Source organism: Manis javanica, chromosome 2 (genome assembly GCF_040802235.1).
Source record: "Manis javanica isolate MJ-LG chromosome 2, MJ_LKY, whole genome shotgun sequence".
Classification (NCBI taxonomy): Eukaryota; Metazoa; Chordata; class Mammalia; order Pholidota; family Manidae; genus Manis; species Manis javanica.
The window spans coordinates 74,744,919-74,764,893 of record NC_133157.1 but is presented as its reverse complement, the minus strand read 5'-3'; the positions used below and the strand labels follow the sequence as shown (position 1 = coordinate 74,764,893).

General features: G+C 36.5%; 1 protein-coding gene across 5 annotated transcripts in view; it reads right to left on the bottom strand.

Annotated features, from left to right (window-relative positions):
• Positions 1-307: 307 nt before the first annotated feature.
• The window catches only part of CEP78 (centrosomal protein 78), a 36,731-nt gene continuing 17,063 nt past the window's right edge, over positions 308-19,975 (bottom strand). Inside the window, exons 9-16 of one of the 5 annotated variants that reach the window (XM_073228688.1) lie at positions 15,304-15,436; positions 14,115-14,160; positions 12,650-12,778; positions 4,236-4,313; positions 2,902-3,068; positions 1,821-1,992; positions 1,456-1,503; positions 308-928 (exon numbers count right to left, since the gene is read on the bottom strand). In XM_073228688.1, coding sequence (XP_073084789.1) covers positions 368-928; positions 1,456-1,503; positions 1,821-1,992; positions 2,902-3,068; positions 4,236-4,313; positions 12,650-12,778; positions 14,115-14,160; positions 15,304-15,436 — 1,334 coding nt within the window. In that variant the 3' untranslated portion in view covers positions 308-367. Of the gene's footprint in view, positions 929-1,455; positions 1,504-1,820; positions 1,993-2,901; positions 3,069-4,235; positions 4,314-12,649; positions 12,779-14,114; positions 14,161-15,303; positions 15,437-16,654; positions 16,673-19,975 lie in introns of all 5 variants that reach the window. The other 4 variants (XM_036991357.2, XM_036991360.2, XM_073228687.1 and 1 more) reach the window with 4 other exon arrangements.

Here is a 19,975-nt window from a genome sequence, read left to right as displayed (position 1 = left end):
TTTCCACATTTAGCTGAAAGGTAAAACTATTCCATTTATTATTCCCATCCCTTCCTAGTCTCCTTACCCTGCTTTAATTTTTTTCTCCTTCCACAGACCATTAGTTCCATGAGGATAAAGGCTTTGTTTTGTTCACTGCTAAAAGCAAAGGCTAAAAGCAATTACACCTTCAGTAAATACTCATTGAATGAATGGTGCCAAGTGTGGAAAGGAAACATACACCAAAATTTCACTATGATAAAAAGAATTGATAAATCTTTATCTGATGGCTTCCAATCCTATATTTTAAAACACCATTTGCCATTAATGAAAACATACGACATTTATTAAAATTTGAAGACAAAACATAATTTCTAAAGATTAAGACCTATGTCAGGTGTGATAGAGTATGGATGCTTTCTTGAAATTCAAAATCTGATCCAAGATGATTACTTTCAGAATGTTCTAGTAGATTGAGTTTACTTTCACTTGTCTTGGATGAAACAGTCACTATTCTACTTTCTTTCTTGACAGAAGTTTGTTTTTTCATAGGCTCATTTTTAATCGGTTCATTAACCAAAGAACTATTTTGCCCAATTCCTTTATTTTTCCAGCTTACAGATGAGTCAGAACTAGAATGTAAGTCCTTTCTGGGTTGTTTCTTAGCAGAGTGGTTTCTTGTATATTCACCTGTTCTGGGCATTTTCTCTAAAGATCTGCTATTTCTAGACAACTCGTCTTCTTTTCTTTGACTTCCAGTTCCAGAAATCACATCTGCTGAAGGAGAACAAATTCTAGCAATTAATTCTTTGACAGACTCCTGTGGCTGCTCTGTGACTGGGACTTTCACCTCGTCTTTGGACATTTCTAAGGCCTCTTGGGTAGAAATTGGGACTGGGAAGGAGTCGAGAGGCAAAGGAATTCTAGCATCACCTGTAATTTTCTGAAACTGGAGGGAGGAAACAAAAATTCAGTGATGAACAAAGGCTATCCGTTAAAAAGTAGAGCCAAAAACTTCAATGTTATTCTATGATCCTATTGTTGAGAGAGTTACTTGGCAGAAGATTTTAGAGCCAGTTTTTTCTAACTATATCTTGCCAAGTAATTTCTAACTTAGTTATATCCAAGCTATGTCCACTATATTTTCAGAATATTTTGTTTGTAGTAATTATTACTCACTTCCCTTTCCTTCATCAAAAATAATAAAACCCTATTCCCTAAGAAAATTAGTTTTTTTCTGTCCTTCAGGCACGTGTAAGCAGTACCCAATTTGTGATTAGACTGTGCCCTCAAATTTTAAGTTCCCAAGAACAGCCTGAGATTGGCTGAGACAGGAGATGGGGCTCTAAGGCTAGAGGAAAAGCAGACAGGTTTTTCCCTCTCATTCCCGTCACTGGGTGACTAACTGGAATGTATTGCCAAGTAGTTATGTCTGGATTACTTATTTTAAGAAATTATCTCTATCAGTACTTGTACCTTCATTAGGGTTCCTTCATTGTAAGCTGACTGCATACAAATAGAAACCTAGATAAAATATGAATAGAATAGACATTTACCCAATTTCAAATTTGGAGTATTTTCTCTAATGTTTCATTTCTTTCTTCACTGAGGATAGCTTGCTTTAAATCATAAATTTTCAAATGAAAATTTTCTTATTTACAACACAACATCATGAAGGGGCACACATTTCCTAATCTCAGCTTTGGAAAGGACTCCAAGGAGGCTTCTAATACAAACATGTGAGGTATTAGAGACAGACTGTTACCATTTTCTCTCTGACTTGGTAATTCCCTTTTTGCTAATCACTCTTAGAATCATTAAATTCTGTTCTGTCCACTTACTTGGATATTCTGCATTGGTCCTAGGGCATTTTGCTTTTCTTCTGGTTTTTCTTCTTCAAGTGCCTTCTTTTCTTCGTTAGGTGGACTACTAACAGTAGAATTCATCTGGGGATGACCTAGTAAATGAAAATCTGACTGATCTATTCCAGCCATTGTGGCAAACTGCCCAAGCCTGCACAATAGGAGGAAGGAGGGAAAGGCAAAGGTTATTAAGAGCAGCTTAGACATTCCCATACCTACAAGGATGAAATACTTTTAAACTCTTAAAAGCCAATATCCTACTCCGGACTACAAGCCCCTACACCTCTCAGCCCAAATTCTCAGCCCTGTGCATATTCAAGTTCTGGGACCACATCAGATCATCCAGTCCTTTAAAGCACTTCCTCTTCCCCTGCAATAATGCATTAAATGCCATTTGATTTTATTTCCTTACCTTTTACCAGCCCATCTTAAACACTGTCTCCCAGCAGCTTTAATTTCTACCATGACCTAGTCCACTGCCTCTGGCCTCCCTTCCCACTTGGCCTCCCTTCCCACACTTCAGTACCACCTTCCTCCAGTTTCCAAAAATGTGTTTGTTTCTTCCTTCCCAGCACAACCCATTCACCTACAAAACATCATTTGATCAATTTCAATCTCAAATTCTCTCTTTTAGCAAAATTGTTCCTGGTTGAGAACCACTGCCATATCTATACCTGTCCTACAGATTAGGAACAATTTTTACGTCTAGGGTAAAAATAGTTTTAATTACTTATTTAACAAGCAAAATGAATAAAGGGTAGGGAAATTCCTATGCATTCTGGAATATTTTCAAATAAAATTACTTCCAATTTAGCCTTTACAAAAACTGTATCTACTAATTATTCTATCTACAGATTCTTCTTTTAATAGGGCTTTTTCCCTACCAAAGCAGGTTTACCATCTTGTATTTCTTTCTAAATTTATACCTTATTTAAAAAAACTATATTAGCTATAATTACACACTAAATATAACTATGGATGCCATGAAAATTGCTCAAGTTCCCCAGCAAACCACCATTACAGTCAAAGAGAAGAGTGCCATGGAGAGAAATCAACTAACCCAGCATCTTTAAGGAGATCCAAGAAAGCATGAAACTTCTGGAAAGAATTCTCTATGCTGCCCAAAACACCTTCATCATCCAGGATCATGCTTGTCAATGACCGTGCATGAAGGGTTTCAGACAAAGAGAAATTTATATTTCTTAATTGGGCATTTTCACGTTCCAGCTATAAAAGATTGAAAAATGACATGATTTTCTCTCATTGTCATAAAAAATGTTTTTAAGTAACAAAACTAAAACATTAAAAAATATAATTAATTTGTAATCAACTCTTTACTAGTAAAGACAGAGACCACATCACATAATAACCAAAACCCGGAGACACCCAGCGAAGTTTCCAATATAACAATTAGGTAGCAATTAAATAAACCAAAGTTATTGTTTTATTAATTTTATTAATGATCATTCAAAAGATCACATTTCTACCTGGTTCAATTCATGACGGACCCTCATTCTACACTGGAAAATTTACTGCTCAAGGCTTCCTTTAAATAAGAAAATGAAATAGTTTAATTTGGACAAAGCAAATTCCAACTCTGCTGAATATTAAGGTTTAACTTTGATGAGCAAAATATTAACGTGTAAGTTAAAATGTTACAGATTAACTTCAGTGAGCAAGATATTGTAAGCAAACTGTAAATTTAAGTTACACCAACTTATTAACTTCACAATTACTGATATTCTCCTCTGCTTCCTGAAAATATTTACTCCCTTACACACCCCTCCTCCACATATATTTATCTAAGACCCCAGAGAAGCCTAAGTGTAGTATTTCTCAGAGAAGCCACTTTGTGAATGATGCATCTTTTGCCTTACATGAGCAGGTGCTGAATATTTAATGAGTTAAGTGTCCTTCAATCTATTGTATGTACTTTCAAAAAATACTTCTTAGCTTATGCCCTGCTTTCATCACATTAGCCTAATGTAGCTCTCATAGTATACATTTTTATCTTTCACTGCATTCATAGCAGTTTTCTAAGGCTTCCTACTTACTTAAGTTACTTGCCTAATTCACTGTCAGTAGAGATTCGCATCTTGTCTTTTGCTACTGTATATATACACTGTAAGCATAATAAGTACCTGCTTGAAGCATCATGAACAAGAACTAAGTTAAAGTCATATGAAATCACAAAAACTTAAGGTTTTTACAGTTTTAAAAACCTGCTTTTTGGAATATAAATCATATGACCACTAAATATAAGCAAATGCAAAGATTCATAGGGTACAACCAATATGCAATGTTATGGCATTAAAGTTTACAAACTATATATGACTTAAAAGCAAATAAAAATAAAACCAAAAAAACTCAGAAGTGTAAGAAAAACTTTTTTACCTCAGTTACTCGTTTATCAGCCTTAAGCCTTATTACTCTTTCCTCCTTTAATTGCTTTAGGCACTCCTCCAGTTTTGCCTAGTGTGAAGCAACAATATTATAAACAATTCATGATATGATATCCAAAAGCCTCCCCAGAAATGGACTCAGATTTCAGGATTATAGTACACTACTTGTAATATCCTACCATGATAGTGAAATTACCAAAATATATCAAATTAACATATCAAAGATTTACTTAAGCCCTACCTTTCCAAAATAGATTTCTGGCAGCTCACCATATGCATACAATATATAGTAAGTCAGAATAAAAAACTAAGGCCAAGAAAAGAAAATTCCATTTTTATCTGTGGGTCCCTTTATAATAGGAAGTCTGATTAATATGCTTAACATGCCTGAATTACATAATTGCAAATTCAGATTTATTTTTTAAGAAGTAAACACTTTTAGGGCACTCTACTATATGCCAGGCACTACTTCAGGAGTTTCCTAGGCAGTGAATAATTTAATCATCAAAACCTTAGAAGGAAAGAACAATTATTAATTCCATGTTATTCTACAGATGAAAAAACTTGAGGGAGAAGGGGGAGATGAGGACACCCAAGTCACATTATTAAGTGGTAGAGCTATGTTTTGAACTCAGGAAGTTGTGTGCCATTCCTGTTCAGAGAAACGGTAATCTTCCCATTCACCAAAGTCAATGAAATAGAATGGACACTGGTAAACTCCCTTACAAGAACCAAGACATTTAGGCCCTTGAAATGGGGGATGAGGCAAGCAGAAATCTACAATAGCCCCTAAAATTCCTACCTGCTGAAGCATACACCTCCCCCCTCCCCATTATTCCATCAAACACTAATCTAGGTGCTGCAATGAAGGGATTCTGCAGATGTAATTAAAGTTCCCCAATCAGCTGATCTTAAATTAATTTTGAGAGATCAATCTGGGTGGCTGTAACCTAATCGGTGAGCCCACTACAAGGGACCAGACTTCCTGAGGACAATGGGAAATAGAAAGGGAACATGAGGGAGATTCGCCACTGCTGGCTCTGAAAAACTCATGTATGATGTTGTGGCAAGCAAGGAAAGCAGGAGGGAGGCCTCTGGGAGCTCAGGTTGCCCCCCACCTGATAACTGCCAAAGAAATGGGGACCTCTGTCCCACAACTGCAGGAACTATTATACCAATGAGTTAAATAAGCTCGGAAGTAGATTCTTTCCCAGAGCCCCAGGTGATAACGCAGCCTGACCGACATCTTGACTTCAGCTTTATGAGACTGAGCAGAAAGCCTAGTCACACCAATGCCTGGACTTCTGACCTACAGCACTGTGAGCTAATAAATGTTTTAAGCCACTAAGTTTGTAGTAATAGAAAATTAACATACTGTTCAACCCCCAGATTCATGAACAAAATAAATGACTATTGTTTTAAGCCACTGTTTTGGGGTGGTTTCTGATGCAATAAACAAACAGAACACTTATATTTATTAAAGTATCAAGGTATATTTCTATAAAGGCTTTTGAATAATTACTTAAAGAATTTCAACTTAAAGCTTCGTTTATAGGTATATGTGTGTGTGTTGAGGAAAGGGACTCTTATTATATGCCATCATTGGGAAAGAGAGCTGCCAACAATTTCTGGAGAGTATTTTTAGTACATACCAACAATCCTACATCTAAGAATTCACCTTAAGGAAATCACCAAAGACGTAGGCAAAGATTTATTTACCAACATGATGTCATGGGACTGGTCATAACTAAACCCTATTAGTAAGTTAAAAGCCTCCAAATTGGGACAGGTTTAAATACAAAGAGTACACCCACATGAATACTCTATGAAGCCACTAAACACACTGAACTCTGTTTTCAAAATATATCTGTGTGTTTTTCTTGGGAGACTGTCAATAATCAGATTCCCTGATGTAAAAGAGTACTTAGTGACATGACAAAATATAGTTGGTATTTTTTTCAAACAAAAAGGTAGATTAGGTGTGTGTACATGCAGAAGTGGCTTTTCATTAAATTTTTCATTGTTTTCAAAAACTTACTCAATGAATGTACATTTTTATACTCAGGACAGATGTTTAAAAAATTAATAAGTATTCTAATAACTTCAAATTCTTTAATGTCTCATTACTAGTTAAAGCCAGACAACCTTTAAATGGGGAAAAAGGTGGGGGAAAAAGCACAAAATTCCTCTACGTTTTATGTAATGGTTTTAATATTTAAAACTATTTTGCAGAAGCTCTAAACAAACAAACAAATAAAAAAACATTTCACAACAATCAAACAAAATGGACCAAAATACCCCATTCTTGACTGGTTTTCAATAGCACATGGAAGTGCAATTACATGAAATAGCTTCCCCCTCTAGTGGAGGGAATTAAATATAATGTTAAATTTTTATGAAAAAGCATACCCTCTTCTACAAAGTAATTCGTGTTCTTCCAAAGGAAATACGAAAACAAAAAATTAGAACGTAAAATTGCTTGATATTCTATTACTTAATAAGACCAATAATGATAAGGCTTTGGAGTAATTTTCTTTCCTGTCATCTGCTCCCTTCTATTCTTTGGCTAGGCTGATTCTTTTCTGAAACAAAGCTCCCATCACATTGTGTATCAAATTTTATGTTCAACTTTTTCCCATTCAACATTGAATCAATCATTTCTAATATATCATCAGAGGATTCATCACCTTGATTCTTTTTTTAGTGGGCTACAAAATATGCCACTGAACAGGTTTACCAATTCATGTAATCACTCCTTTATGATTAAACATTCAAATTCTTTTCAACTTTTCAGTATTATAGGATAAAATATTTTCATACAGGAGGGCTTTTTTCCATATCTGGAGTAATTTTCTTGCAAGAAATCCATAAAAATGAGATCAAAGCATATGAACATTTTTTTAAGGCTCTGACGTAAGGATCTCTAAACTGCTTTCCAAAAGAGTCTAAGATTTTATACTGCTATCAGCAAGGTATCACTTGGTATGCAACCTCTACTATAACATCTTGCTTACTTCCTCACCTGAGGGGCAAGCTATGTGAGGGAGGTGGGTTTATTTTATTAAGCATTTACCCCAGGACCTGTGCCTCAGCACAGTGCAGATAGTCAACCAATAATTGTTAAGTAAGGAAAACCTGTCAATACAAAATCTTTGTGTTATGAAAGATGTGTGTTTTTCTCCAATTGGATAGGTGAAAACTTGCCATCTTCCTTAATTGTGAATTTCTTTGCTTATAATTAGCAGCTACATTCCTCTTATAGATTATATTTTAAAAATTCAGACTGGGGCAAAATCCAAGCCCTATACCCTAGCTATAAAGCCTTGGACAAGTTCAGTAACTATAGGCCTCAATTTCCCTGTCTCTAAGATGGTGGTAAGTACATGAGCTAACACACCTAAAACTTGGAGGAGTGCTTCATACATCGAATATGTTCAATTAATGCTAAATGAGTGAGCATGTGAATGCAAACAGCGAAAGGCTTATAAGGAAATCGTTTCATTCCACCCACACACCAGCTCCCCAGAAGCAACCATTTCTTTAAGCAGGTTTTGAATTGTAAAATATGATATGCATACTGAAAAGTACACAACAAAAATGTCAGTGTGACAAGGAAAAAGAGAGTTTATATACCAGCACTCAAGTCTGCAAAGACAAGTTGTCAGCATCCAGAAAAACCCCATATCCTTTTCCCATCACAAGCTCCTTCCCTCTTTCCAGAGGTAAACACCATCCTCATTTCCTGACAATCATTTCCTTTACATGCATGCATGCCTAATAGTGCAGGTTGGTTTTGCCAACCTGTAACTTATGTAAAGAGAATCACAGTGTATGCAGTCTTTTGTATCTTACTTCTTTCACTCAACATTGTTTTAAAAAATTCATCCACGTTGTTGCCTGTAGCTCTAGTTCATTCAGTTACTGCTTTATTGTTTTCCCGCTGTACAAATACACATACTTAATTTCTAACTCTTCATGGGCATTTGGGTCATTTACAGTCTAGGCTAATGCAAATAAAGCACACGTATCCTTTGCAGCCATTATCCCAGTGTGTTCCCCTGGAGGCCAGGAGGACTGTTGGGTCACAGTTTATCTCTGCACCTTCAGCAGACCAACAATGCTAAGTGCTTTCAAGTAGCATGTTGATTTATACTCCTGTACAAGCAGGGTCTGAGATTCCTACTATACTTCCAGGTCTACAATACCTGTTACTATGAGACTTTATTTTTTGTCTATCTGACTGGAGTGTACTGGCATTTCACACTGGTTTTAATTCATTTTCTGTGATTAGCAATGAGGCTGGACATTTTTCCATGTGTACTATCTGGATTTCCTTTTTTTATGAAGTTTAAGGCAATCTTTCTTATTTTTAATTCTTCTCTGTTTCCAGTAACATATGTGACTACATCATGGCTTAATTTTAGACATCTGTTAACTTCCTATTTCACTACAGAAGAGTTTTAGTTCATTTAGACTCTTCTTATGTCCATTTCTCTCCATAAGATGTCACCATTAGTGCCCCAATGGTCGTTGACCTCTTTGACTTATAGTGATACATTTAAAAATCTATTGTTTACCAACTGCCAACTCTCTTCGTGCTCCACTTTGTAAAATGAGGACATTCATGCCTTTCCCCCTTCTTTTCACCTACTGTCTACTTCCCACACTTAACTTTTATGTTGTCAAAATTGATATTTACATCCTGTTGTATGTGCAGTTGTGTTATTTGAGACACAGACTGCCATACCTCATTTAACTGTGCTTCACAGATACTGTTTTGTTTTTGTTTTTTACAAACTGAAGGTTTGTGGCAACCCTGAGCAAGTTATTAACACCATTTTTCCAATAGCATTCGCCCATTTCATGACTCTGTGTCACATTTTGGTCATCTCCCAATAGATGAAGCTTCTTCATTATTTTATTTTATCTGTGATTAGTGACTACAACTTGTTGAAGGCTCAGAGATGGTACTTTTTAGTAATAAAGTGTTTTTTAATTAAGGTATGTACATTGTTTTTTCAGATGATGCTATTGTACACTTAATGACTAAAGTACAGTGTAAACATAACTTTTATATGCACTAGGGAACCAAAAACTTCATTTGACTCGCTTTACTGTAGTGTTATGGAACTGAAACTGCAGTATCTCTGGGGTATGCCTGTACAGTAGTGCTTGAGAACAGGTAGGAAGCTGAGCTCACTGTCCTGAGGCAACCCTAAATTAGGAGGTACAGACTGGGCAAGTTCCTTCCCTATCTTAGCTTCCTTTTCAGAAAGGTGGTAATGATTTCAGCACCTATCTCATTAGGCTACTCAGAGTATATGAGTTAATATATGCAGAACAATTAGAACATAATACATACCAACTTATTGATAATAGAAGCTGTGAACCAACACAGTATTTCCATTAGGATGGTTAAACTAATATTGCCCAACATGAACTTACAAGGTATCTCTGGGCATATAGAGATTACAGCTTCTTCTATACTATTTCAGTGTCAGCCCTTGTGCAGGGTGACCACACATCCCAAACTGCCCTGACTGTTCCCATACCTGTTATCCAGACATTATAGGGTTATAGTGCCTCCTTACACTAAACAGTGCTTTGGTTTGAACAAATGAGATAGGTGGTCACCTAGTCCTTTGCCACTATAAAAAGGGGGACATCTATAGTGCCAAATTTAAGTGATTCTTCTGTTTTGCACACCAATGGGAGTTAAAAAATCTGTCATAGTTTAGTTTGCTTCACGTTTATGCCAATAAGGCTCTTTCTCCCCTAGAGTTTGATTTCCTACCCGCTCTCTTGCTCCCTATCCTCCCTTCAACAGGTCTCAGTACACAGTATGTACAATATGCCTCAAGGTGTTTCTAAGCTCTGAATCTCACACCATCAGGGGAAGCCTATCAAATCCAGACTAGTTGTTCTCTGCATTGAATCCACTAACTCCTGAACCCCTATTATCTTCCTTCTTGGTTTACTTCCTCACTTTGCTGGGTTAGATCTTCAAATAACTTCAAGAAAAGGAGTAGCATCAGAGATAAACTTTACAAATTTCTTTATGTACAAAGTATCTTATTCAGTCTCCACTTATGATTAATAGTTTGGTTGGATACCGACCCTAGGTTGAAAAACTTTGGATTTATCTTTTCGATGCCTTCCAGGATCCATGGTAGCTGATGCCAAGCACGATAAAGTCAGACTTCTATTCTTTTTTAGATAACCACTATCTTTCTCTTGAATTTACGTATTTCTTCTTATCTTGAAATTTTACACTGATGAGTGTCCAGGTGTACGAGTCTACTTTAACTCACCTTGGGTAGCTCTTTCAATTTGAGGCCTAATGTTGATTTTAGCTACAGAGAATTTTCTTCCATTCTGACAGCCCCCTTCCCTCCATTCTTTCATCCTCTCCAGAATTTCTAATAGTAACATGTTGGCTTTCCCAGATGTAGCCTACCATAGAATTTCTGTTACATGTTCCACTCTACTTTTTATATACTGAGAAATGTCCTTAATTCCTACTGAATTTATTTCAGCAATCATATTTTAATTTCCAAGAGACCTCTCTTGCTTTCTGATCATTCTATTTTAAATTAACACCCTATTCTTATTTTATAGATGCTATTTTCTTTTAAACCTTCCAGGATATTAATTGAGATTTTTTCCTAAATTATTTTTGTTCCCTAAATTGTCCCTGGTCCTACTTGGATATTATTACTTTTTTCCCTATCATATTGTAAGGCAAACCGTGGTTATGTTCTATTTAAGAATGAGGGTAGGAAGTTCCTGACAGCCAGTGATTGACTGGCTTCTCTTGTGCATGAAAAAGTGAGCAGTTACAATAGGATACCCCCAAACACTCTTTTCTAGGGTACAAAAATTCACAGTAGCTGCTTTAGTTCTTTCCAATCTTTTTTTCAAAGTGAAATGACCTCATTTCAGGAATGTGAGGGTGGGATGGGGAATCAGCTCTTCAAATACACACCTTCGATACACTCTCCCTATCTTAGTCACATTTTGAACTAACTCCACGCTCTCTCCTGCACATATGAGGATGGAGCTACTTCTGCCGCAAGATGGGACCCCCTCAGCTGCAGGCAGTTCCCACAGAGTCTAGGTGGCAGTTTTCCTCTGTTCTATGGTCTCCGTTTAATACTCTTACACTTTTGTCTTTCAAAAACAGGTTAAAATCTTCTAATCATTGTGGGTTTATACATCTTATAATTTTTGATACCATCATTTTAGTGTCTTATCAAAATGGAGTAGAGCTGAGAAGTTCCTCAGCGCATCTTGATTGGCTATTCTCTAGTTACAGTTCCTGTTCCCCTTGGTCCTCCCCAGTGTCTGCATTGCTTTTAGAAATACAATTTCCTAGCCTCCTGGGGAAGGAAAAGAATATAGCACATCTAAAATTACAGTTAATCTGAATTAGACTCTAGAGTCTTGTCTTTACTGTGCAACTTAGTAATGAAACACTTCAGTACTACAGATTGTAGATGCTCATTTATAAAGTGAAAGGAGTAATTCTGCCTGAACTACAGGTTCCTTTCACTTAAGTATTTCATACTTTTCTAAGTACTTATTTTAAATTTCTCTATATTATCATTCATTTTAATTAAAAAATAAAAATATGGCTTTCTTTTTTGAAAATCAAGTAATTTTTATAGAAATAATGAGAGAACTAGTTCTAAATCTGTCAAGTTTCATAGTAAAAGAAATTTTAAAAAATTAAATGTGGACTTAATAACATAAAAGACAAGGTCCCCACAAATGGTGCTTCCCTTATTTAGTACAAATTATCAGCTCTTCATCAAAATTGAAATAAAATAAATACAGTGTTTTTGAGGTACAAAAATTTGCTAAGAAAATCAACTTTTCTGTTCATACCAACAGAAGTATGGGATGATATCAGATGTCAGGTTTATTGGGCAATATAATGTAACTTCTTGAAATTTTTCATTTTAGTAAAGGAGAGGGTCAATATCAAAAGTTTTTTGACTTTATTAAAAATAAGATAATTTCCTCTTCTAGAGAGACTTCAGCTAGAACCTTCAATTTCCTGATCTACAAAATAAGAGCACTCCATTATATGATGACATTCATTCAGAACGCAATTTCTCTGACTTTTAAGTTATGACCATTAAGATTCTCCCTAAATCTAATCTATGGCTGTAAGGAAAATAAAATATATTACTGATGGCACATTTTGATTTTTATTTCTTAAAGTTCAAACAGCCACCTTTCACTGTGGTCTGAGCTGAGGAACCATACCAGGGGACATGACACAGTTGGGAGGGAAAGCAGAGCCCTCATGCCAGCTGTTCAGTGGGTGATCAGGCTCCCACCAGCTGTATCTACAGTGTGAATAACAATCTTCTCTGTATCTTTAAAGTGATGACTTTGTACCTGTAATGCTTCTAGTTTTAAACTGGCCTTCTCAGGCTCTTCTTGAATGCTTTCTGAAGAATCATCCATCTCTCCAATTTCTGAGGAGGAAGGACTCTCTACGGTCACAGTCACAGGAAACTCTGATTGCTTAAAGAAGAAAGACAAGACAGTGTATGAGACACTATAAATTGGATACCAAATATTAAAGGGCATTTAGCAAAATTGATCTGAGGTATAAAGACATTATTTATAAATGTTTTTCACTGCTCCTTAGTTTAAAACAAGCAAACTGATAGTAATTCATTTTTGCTGTGTTATTGCACAGAATTGTTGTACATGGTTAGGATTAATACTTGGAAATTTGTCTGTATTATTTTATTAATTTCTTTCACATGAGCCAAGTGAGGGACCAAGGGAAACATTTTCTTCTCAGCTCAACTTTATTATACTGCAGGTAAAAAATTTATTCTCCACTATGACATAGTTTTTAGGAAGATAATCCATCAGTAGGGGACTGATAAAGAAGACTTATAAGAATAATTAGAAAACATACCTAAATTGTGAATAATCAATACTAGAAGTTTTAAAAATATGTTTTCTGAAACTAACCTATCAAACTGACTCATCTTCCCTCATCTTTAAGTCAAAGCTACCGTAAAAGTAATACAGCTCTCCTGTCAAGTTTCACTGTCCCTGGAATGTGGTTCAAGATGGTATTTCCAAACATTTAAAAACCGACCCAGCCATAATCCAATAAACGATCTCCAGATCAAAAGAGGGTGTGCTTGGATTACATATGTGCACAGAAGACAAGTCACTAGGATGTCATTTTGACCACAAGCAGCAAACTGCAGTACAAGTTAATCCTAATGGTAGAACGAGTAGTGCTCCTCTTTTTGGGGGCCTGCAGGGGGCGGTACTAACACTCAGGGCGTTCTCTCAACCTCAGCAGTGCTGTCTCTGCAGAGCAGCTACATAGTCTCGGGAAGGAGAACGTGATGCTCTGACAGGACTGGCTTCCTCCAAGACGACGAGGCAGTGTGATGGGGCACGTGTGTGGCCACGGCAGTGGAGAAGAGCTCCAAGGGCTTTGGGATTTGTTACTTTATTTTGGCTGTAGGATGTGGAACTTATATACGTAAGCCCCAGACATTTCTTGAAAATGAATGAAAATTCTTGAGAATGAGAGCTCCATGCTTTGGATCACAAATGGCAGTCAAATTATTTCACTGGGTAACAGCTGGTTTGTGGACTGGAGAAATGGCTTCCTTGTTTTCCAATGAAACCACAAGGCTCCCAGTTTGTGCTTTATCGACCCAACTACATAGTGGCACTGGGACAGCCACCCGACAAGTTTTCATGATTTATTTCAGGGAGAGAAATATGTCTTGTAAGGCTCTGTTCAGTTTAAAAAGCAAAAAACATGGCCTTCCACCTTTCTCATTCCAACACCCTATATATTATAAATACGATAACTACATACCTGCAACTGATTATATTCATCACGAGTTTTGATTAATGGAAAACCCCTAAAGAGATATCAACAAATTAAGTTATATTTTGATGTAGATACATCACCAGTTAATTCAAGTTAATAAAACTTGTTAGTATTATGTATAAAACCCACACAGAATTCTGAATAAAAATGACTAAACCCAAAACATGGACATGAAGGTTCTAGTATAAAGAAAATTCAACAGAATTTAGCAGATTGGCTTGTGATAACTCTGTATAACTGAGAGGCACCTTCATGTCCTAACTACTATAACTGGTGATATTAATCATCCTCTAATTTACCACTCCTGGGGCCAGGATGGACCTGAGATTAATTGTAATTCAAGAAGAAGATACGGAAGAAGTTGTTGTAAAAGTAAAGTGCAAAGACTGGGGTCTCAGCACTATGGTTTATACAATAATAATTCATATTACCATTCATCAGTCAGTTGTCCAATGGAGATTATATATATCAATTTAATATGAGTGATTAAACAGATATTTTACATGGTACCTACTTTAAGTCCTATTTAAAAATAATTCTTTATTTTTGTAAGCAATTGTTAATCCCCAATTTAATACTACCAAGCAAGTCATTTGAAAATAACCAACAGCAATCTCATTCACTTAGCAAGCTAAATTATAGCTCAACAATTTTAAAAGACTTTTACACTTTCATGACAAAAATTACTGTGAACAGCTATCTATCCCCCGGGTATGTAACCCGCTAAAAGTAGTTAAGTCTAGCTTGATTCACTAAATCGAGTTAAGCCAATTGAGTTAAATAAAGTCTAATACATACTTCTCATCCACTCTGCACTATTTCCCATGCCTAAAATCCCATTTCCACCCACCAATCCTATATATCCAAACCCTACTTCTGTGCTCTAGGGCTTGGCTCAAGTATACCCCCATTTAATGAGACCTTTCTCATCTGCACAACTGGAGATAATTTTGGTTTTCTTTTGAGTCTCACAGGGTTACATCTGTTGTGACACTTAGTAACTTGAAACTCCCATTTATTTTTTGGTTTTTCTTCCTTAAAGGACTCATTAGGCACAAACTATGTATGAATTATCTTTTTTCTTTTAAAGAAACCACCAGAGACCTGCCACACAACGGAAGTTCCAAAATAAAGAATTCGGAATGGCTAAAGATAGGGAATAAAAATACCCTACCTGATCCTTTTTGCACGTTGTGCAGTACGCCATGGCAGGAACCCACACACACCAGGCGGGAGAGGTTCAGGAGCATATTCTTTACCAAGCAAGTGTTTTCTTCCATTACTTACAGATTTCTTTGAAGCTAATCCTATGTTTGAAAAAGCATTAAAAGAAAGAATCAGGATGCACTAAGGGTCCACAGAGCAATTATCACATGCACACACTTTTAAAAGAATTCAGTGGGTATGTGGCAATGACATCAAGGCCATTAAGAACAGGATTGGTTTGCACATAGGCCAGCAATATTTAAAAATGTAAGTTGTCTACAGTAACATAATCATTTTAACTAAAATATAAGTATATGAGATACGCAGAACATGGAAAAGCAAATGAAAAATATATCCCAAAGGATGAAAAATTAGTATCATGCAGAAACATTCAATTTATTGAATCTCAGAATATCTTTGGCATTTCTTAACCTCAAATGATAGTGAAACAGATACATCCACAACTCCAAACAGAATCTTCTGAATTAGACCAAAATTTTAACGTAAGATAATTTTTCTATGTAAAATCTATCAGTTACAAGACTGAAAATTGCTGGGTGGTAGGTGAGTCAATGTTACCCTCCCTGTAAGTCTGTCAAACTTCATTGCTCATTTGATTTCATATGGAAAACAGAAAAGAAACAAACTCACTGCATAAAAGAGCAAAACGTGGAGAGTTAGCCTACATTTCAAGAGTCAAATATCTTTATATGAAATATTTGGTATCAAAAACTAGATCTACATGCTAATACTTTATTTAGAATGAACCATATATTAAAATTCACATTTAAATATTTTTCTCTAATTACTGAAACTAATGTTTGCTAAAATGGTTATGCTTATCCTTTGAATCTATTCTATACATAATCTACTTCATCAGCATTAGGATGACATGTAAAATAAAGTATATGTGGTAGTACAAGATAAATATTTCATATAGTGTAGTTTGTTGATCCTGAGTGATTCCTCTGGATAAATTTACATGCCTCTTAAAATATACAGGAGCTCAGTTTATCTTGTGCTGTTTTTTTTTTTGTTTTTTAGTTCCATTACTCTCAACAAAGAACATTCATGTGTATGTGATTTGTATGTGTATGTGTGTATCTTTTCCTTTACTCTCAGAAAATAAGGCAAATATACTTGTGACTAAAACCAAAAGAGTTTACACTTATCTTGTTAGGAGAGAAAAAAAATTCTAATATAAGTTCCTATCTTCTCTCTGCACATTTAATTACAATGTGAATGTGACATAATTCACACAATTCTTTAATCCCTATACTCACCTGGGTCTAACTCTATAGCCAGACACTTTGGCTTACCTCTGTGTCTCCAAATAACTGAGGCAAATACAAAAAAAGCCCAAGAAATAAAGTTAATCTTAAAATTGCTCAGTGACTTGTAAACTGCAGTCACATTTCCAATTGTTTAACCGTGCTAAGAAAAATATTTTTGTTTTACTCCCATTCCATGATGCTGTTACATAAGTTATACTAAAATTATAGATTTCCCAAAGTTTTCTATACATGTTTTATTTATATACTTCCTACTTCTATTATTCTATCAAAACACCAACTTACTTTTTAGAATGCTTTACAACATGATATAAACTTTTAATAATAATATATAGTTAGTGTGATATCATAAGTCTCAACTTCTTTGTATATACTATTTCACTATTACAATATCATCTGTTTTGAAATAAAAATTGCTAGACAAATCATAAGTTTTCTTCTGATTAATAATCTTATTATTTAATGAATTACTGACCAGATAAGTTGATTAATGGAGAATCAAAAGCATACATCCTTTAACAGTAAAAAAAAAAAAAAAAAGTATTTATGAAGACATTTATAAGAGCATTTGAAAAATTACTTAATATTATGGTTATTTCCAATTTTTCACCAGTTTAAAAAACTGACCAATCAGGGAAGGTAAGGGGGATAAAGAGGCACAGAATCTTAATCATAATAAAAGTGGGTCACAGGGATGGAAGTGCAACATGGAGAGTACAGCCAATGGTTCTGTAACATCTTCCTATGCTGACAGACACTAACTGCATGAGTGGGTGTGAGGATTTAATAATATGAGTAACTGTTGAACCACTGTGTTGTATACTTGAAATCAATATAAGATTGTATATCAACTATACTTCAATTTAAAAAAAAAAACTGACCAACTCAATGAAACTTTGTAAATGCATTAAAAAGTGTAACTATGAAATATAAAATTGTAATTTAATATGAAGTAAAAAAAAAAAAAGAATGGCGAGGGCAGAGCCAAGATGGCAGCGTGAGTAGGACAGTGGGAATCTCCTCCCAAAAACATATATATTTTTGAAAATACAACAAATACAACTATCCCTGAAAGAGAGACCAGAAGACACAGGACAACAGCCAGACTACATCCACACCTGCGAAGGGGGTAAGATACAAGCCCCAGCCCGGCAGGACCCGAGAGCCCCTTACCCCAGGTCCCAGCGGGAGGAGAGGATTCAGAGTGGGGAGGGAGAGGGAGCCCAGGACTGCTAAATAGCCAGCCCTAGCCTTCTGCACCAGAGCACAGGCACAGTGCATGTGTGGGGTGCTGGAAACTAGGGAAACAGGACAGTAAGACCTGTGAGCAGGTCCCCGCAGCTGGCACCCCTGGGACAAAGAAAAACGATGCTTTTTGAAAGTCTTAAAGGGACAGGGACCCCACAGCTGGATGGAAGTGTCCCGGGACACTTAGCCCAGCAGCTGGGAATCCTGGGGAACTCCAGGTGCCGTAACCCCCTGGGAAGCACCTCTGAGACCCCTCACGGCGATAAACAGCCCCCCGTCCTTTCCCCCTCCAGTGCCCCGCCATAACGGGAAAGCAGCCTGAGGCTGGCCATGCCCACAGCAAGGGAGCTTCCTCCATAGTGGCCGGGCAAGAAACGGAGACCCAGTCTACACGCAACTGCCCAACACAAGCCGCTAGGGGTCACTGTTGTCCCAGTAAAGAAAGGTCAGGAGCAAGGGGAAAGGGTCTTGGCTCTCCCAGCAGACAGATGAGTCAATAGCATACCACTACATCTATCAACATGAAAAGGAAAAAAAAATTTGATCCAGACCAGACTAACCCAGACATCTTCCACATCCTCCCCTGAGAAGGAATATGGGGAGATAGATTTCACCAATCTTCCTGAAAAAGAATTCAAAACAAAAGTCATAACCATGCTGATGGACTTGCAGAGAAATATGCAAGAACTAAGGAGGGAGAATACAGAAATAAAACAATCTCTGGAAGGACTTCAAAGCAGAATGGACGAGATGCAAGAGACCATTAATGGACTAAAAAACAGAGAACAGGAACGCAGAGAAGCTGATGCAGAGAGATAAAAGGATCTCCAGGAGTGAAAGAATATTAAGAGAACTGTGTGACCAATCGAAACAGAACAATATCCACATCATAGGGCTACCAGAACAAGAAGAGAGAGAAAAAGGGATAGAAAGTGTCTTTGAAGAAATAATTGCTGAAAACTTCCCCAAACTAGGGGAGGAAATGGCCTCTCAGACCACAGAAGCACACAGAACTCCCATGACAAGGGACCCAGGAGGGCAACACCAAGACACATAATAATTAATATGGCAAAGATCAAAGACAAGGACAGAGTATTAAAGGCAGCCAGAGAGAGAGAAAAGATCAACTACAAAGGAAAACCCATCAGGCTATCATCAGACTTCTCAACAGAAACCTTACAGGCCAAAAGAGAATGGCATGATATATTTAATGCAATGAAACAGAAGGGCCCTGAACCAAGAATACTGTATCCAGCACGATTATCATTTAAATATAAAGGAGGGATTAAACTATTCCCAGACAAGCAGAAGTTGAGGGAATTTGCCTCCCACAAACCACCTCTACAGGGCATCTTACAGGGACTGCTCTAGATGGGAGCACTCCTAAAAAGAGCACAGAACAAAACACCCAACATATGACAAATGGAGGAGGAATAAGAAGGGAGAGAAATAAAGAATCATCAGACCGTGTTTATAATAGCTCAATAAGCGAGTTAAGTTAGACAGTAAGGTAGTAAACAAGCTAACCTTGAACCTTTGGTAACCACAAATCTAAAGCCTGCAATGGTAATAAGTACATATCTTTCAATAATCACCCTGAATGTAAATGGACGGAGTGCACCAATCAAAAGGCACAGAGTAATAGAATGGATAAAAAAGCAAGACCCATCTATATGCTGCTTACAAGAGACTCACCTCAAACCCAAAGACATGCACAGACTAAAAGTCAAGGGATGGAAAAAGATATTTCATGCAAACAACAGGGAGAAAAAAGCAGGTGTTGTAATATTACTATCAAACAAAATAGACTTCAAAACAAAGAAAGTAAAAAGAGATAAAGAAGGACATTACATAATGATAAAGGGCTCAGTCCAACAAGAGGATATAACCATTATAGATATGCACCCAATACAGGAGCACCAACATATGTGAAACAAATATTAACAGAATTAAAGAAGGAAATAGAATGCAATGCATTCATTTTGGGAGACTTCAACACACCACTCACTCCGAAGGACAGATCCACCAGATAGAAAATAAATAAGGACACAGAGGTACTGAACAACACACTAGAACAGATGGACCTAATAGACAGACATC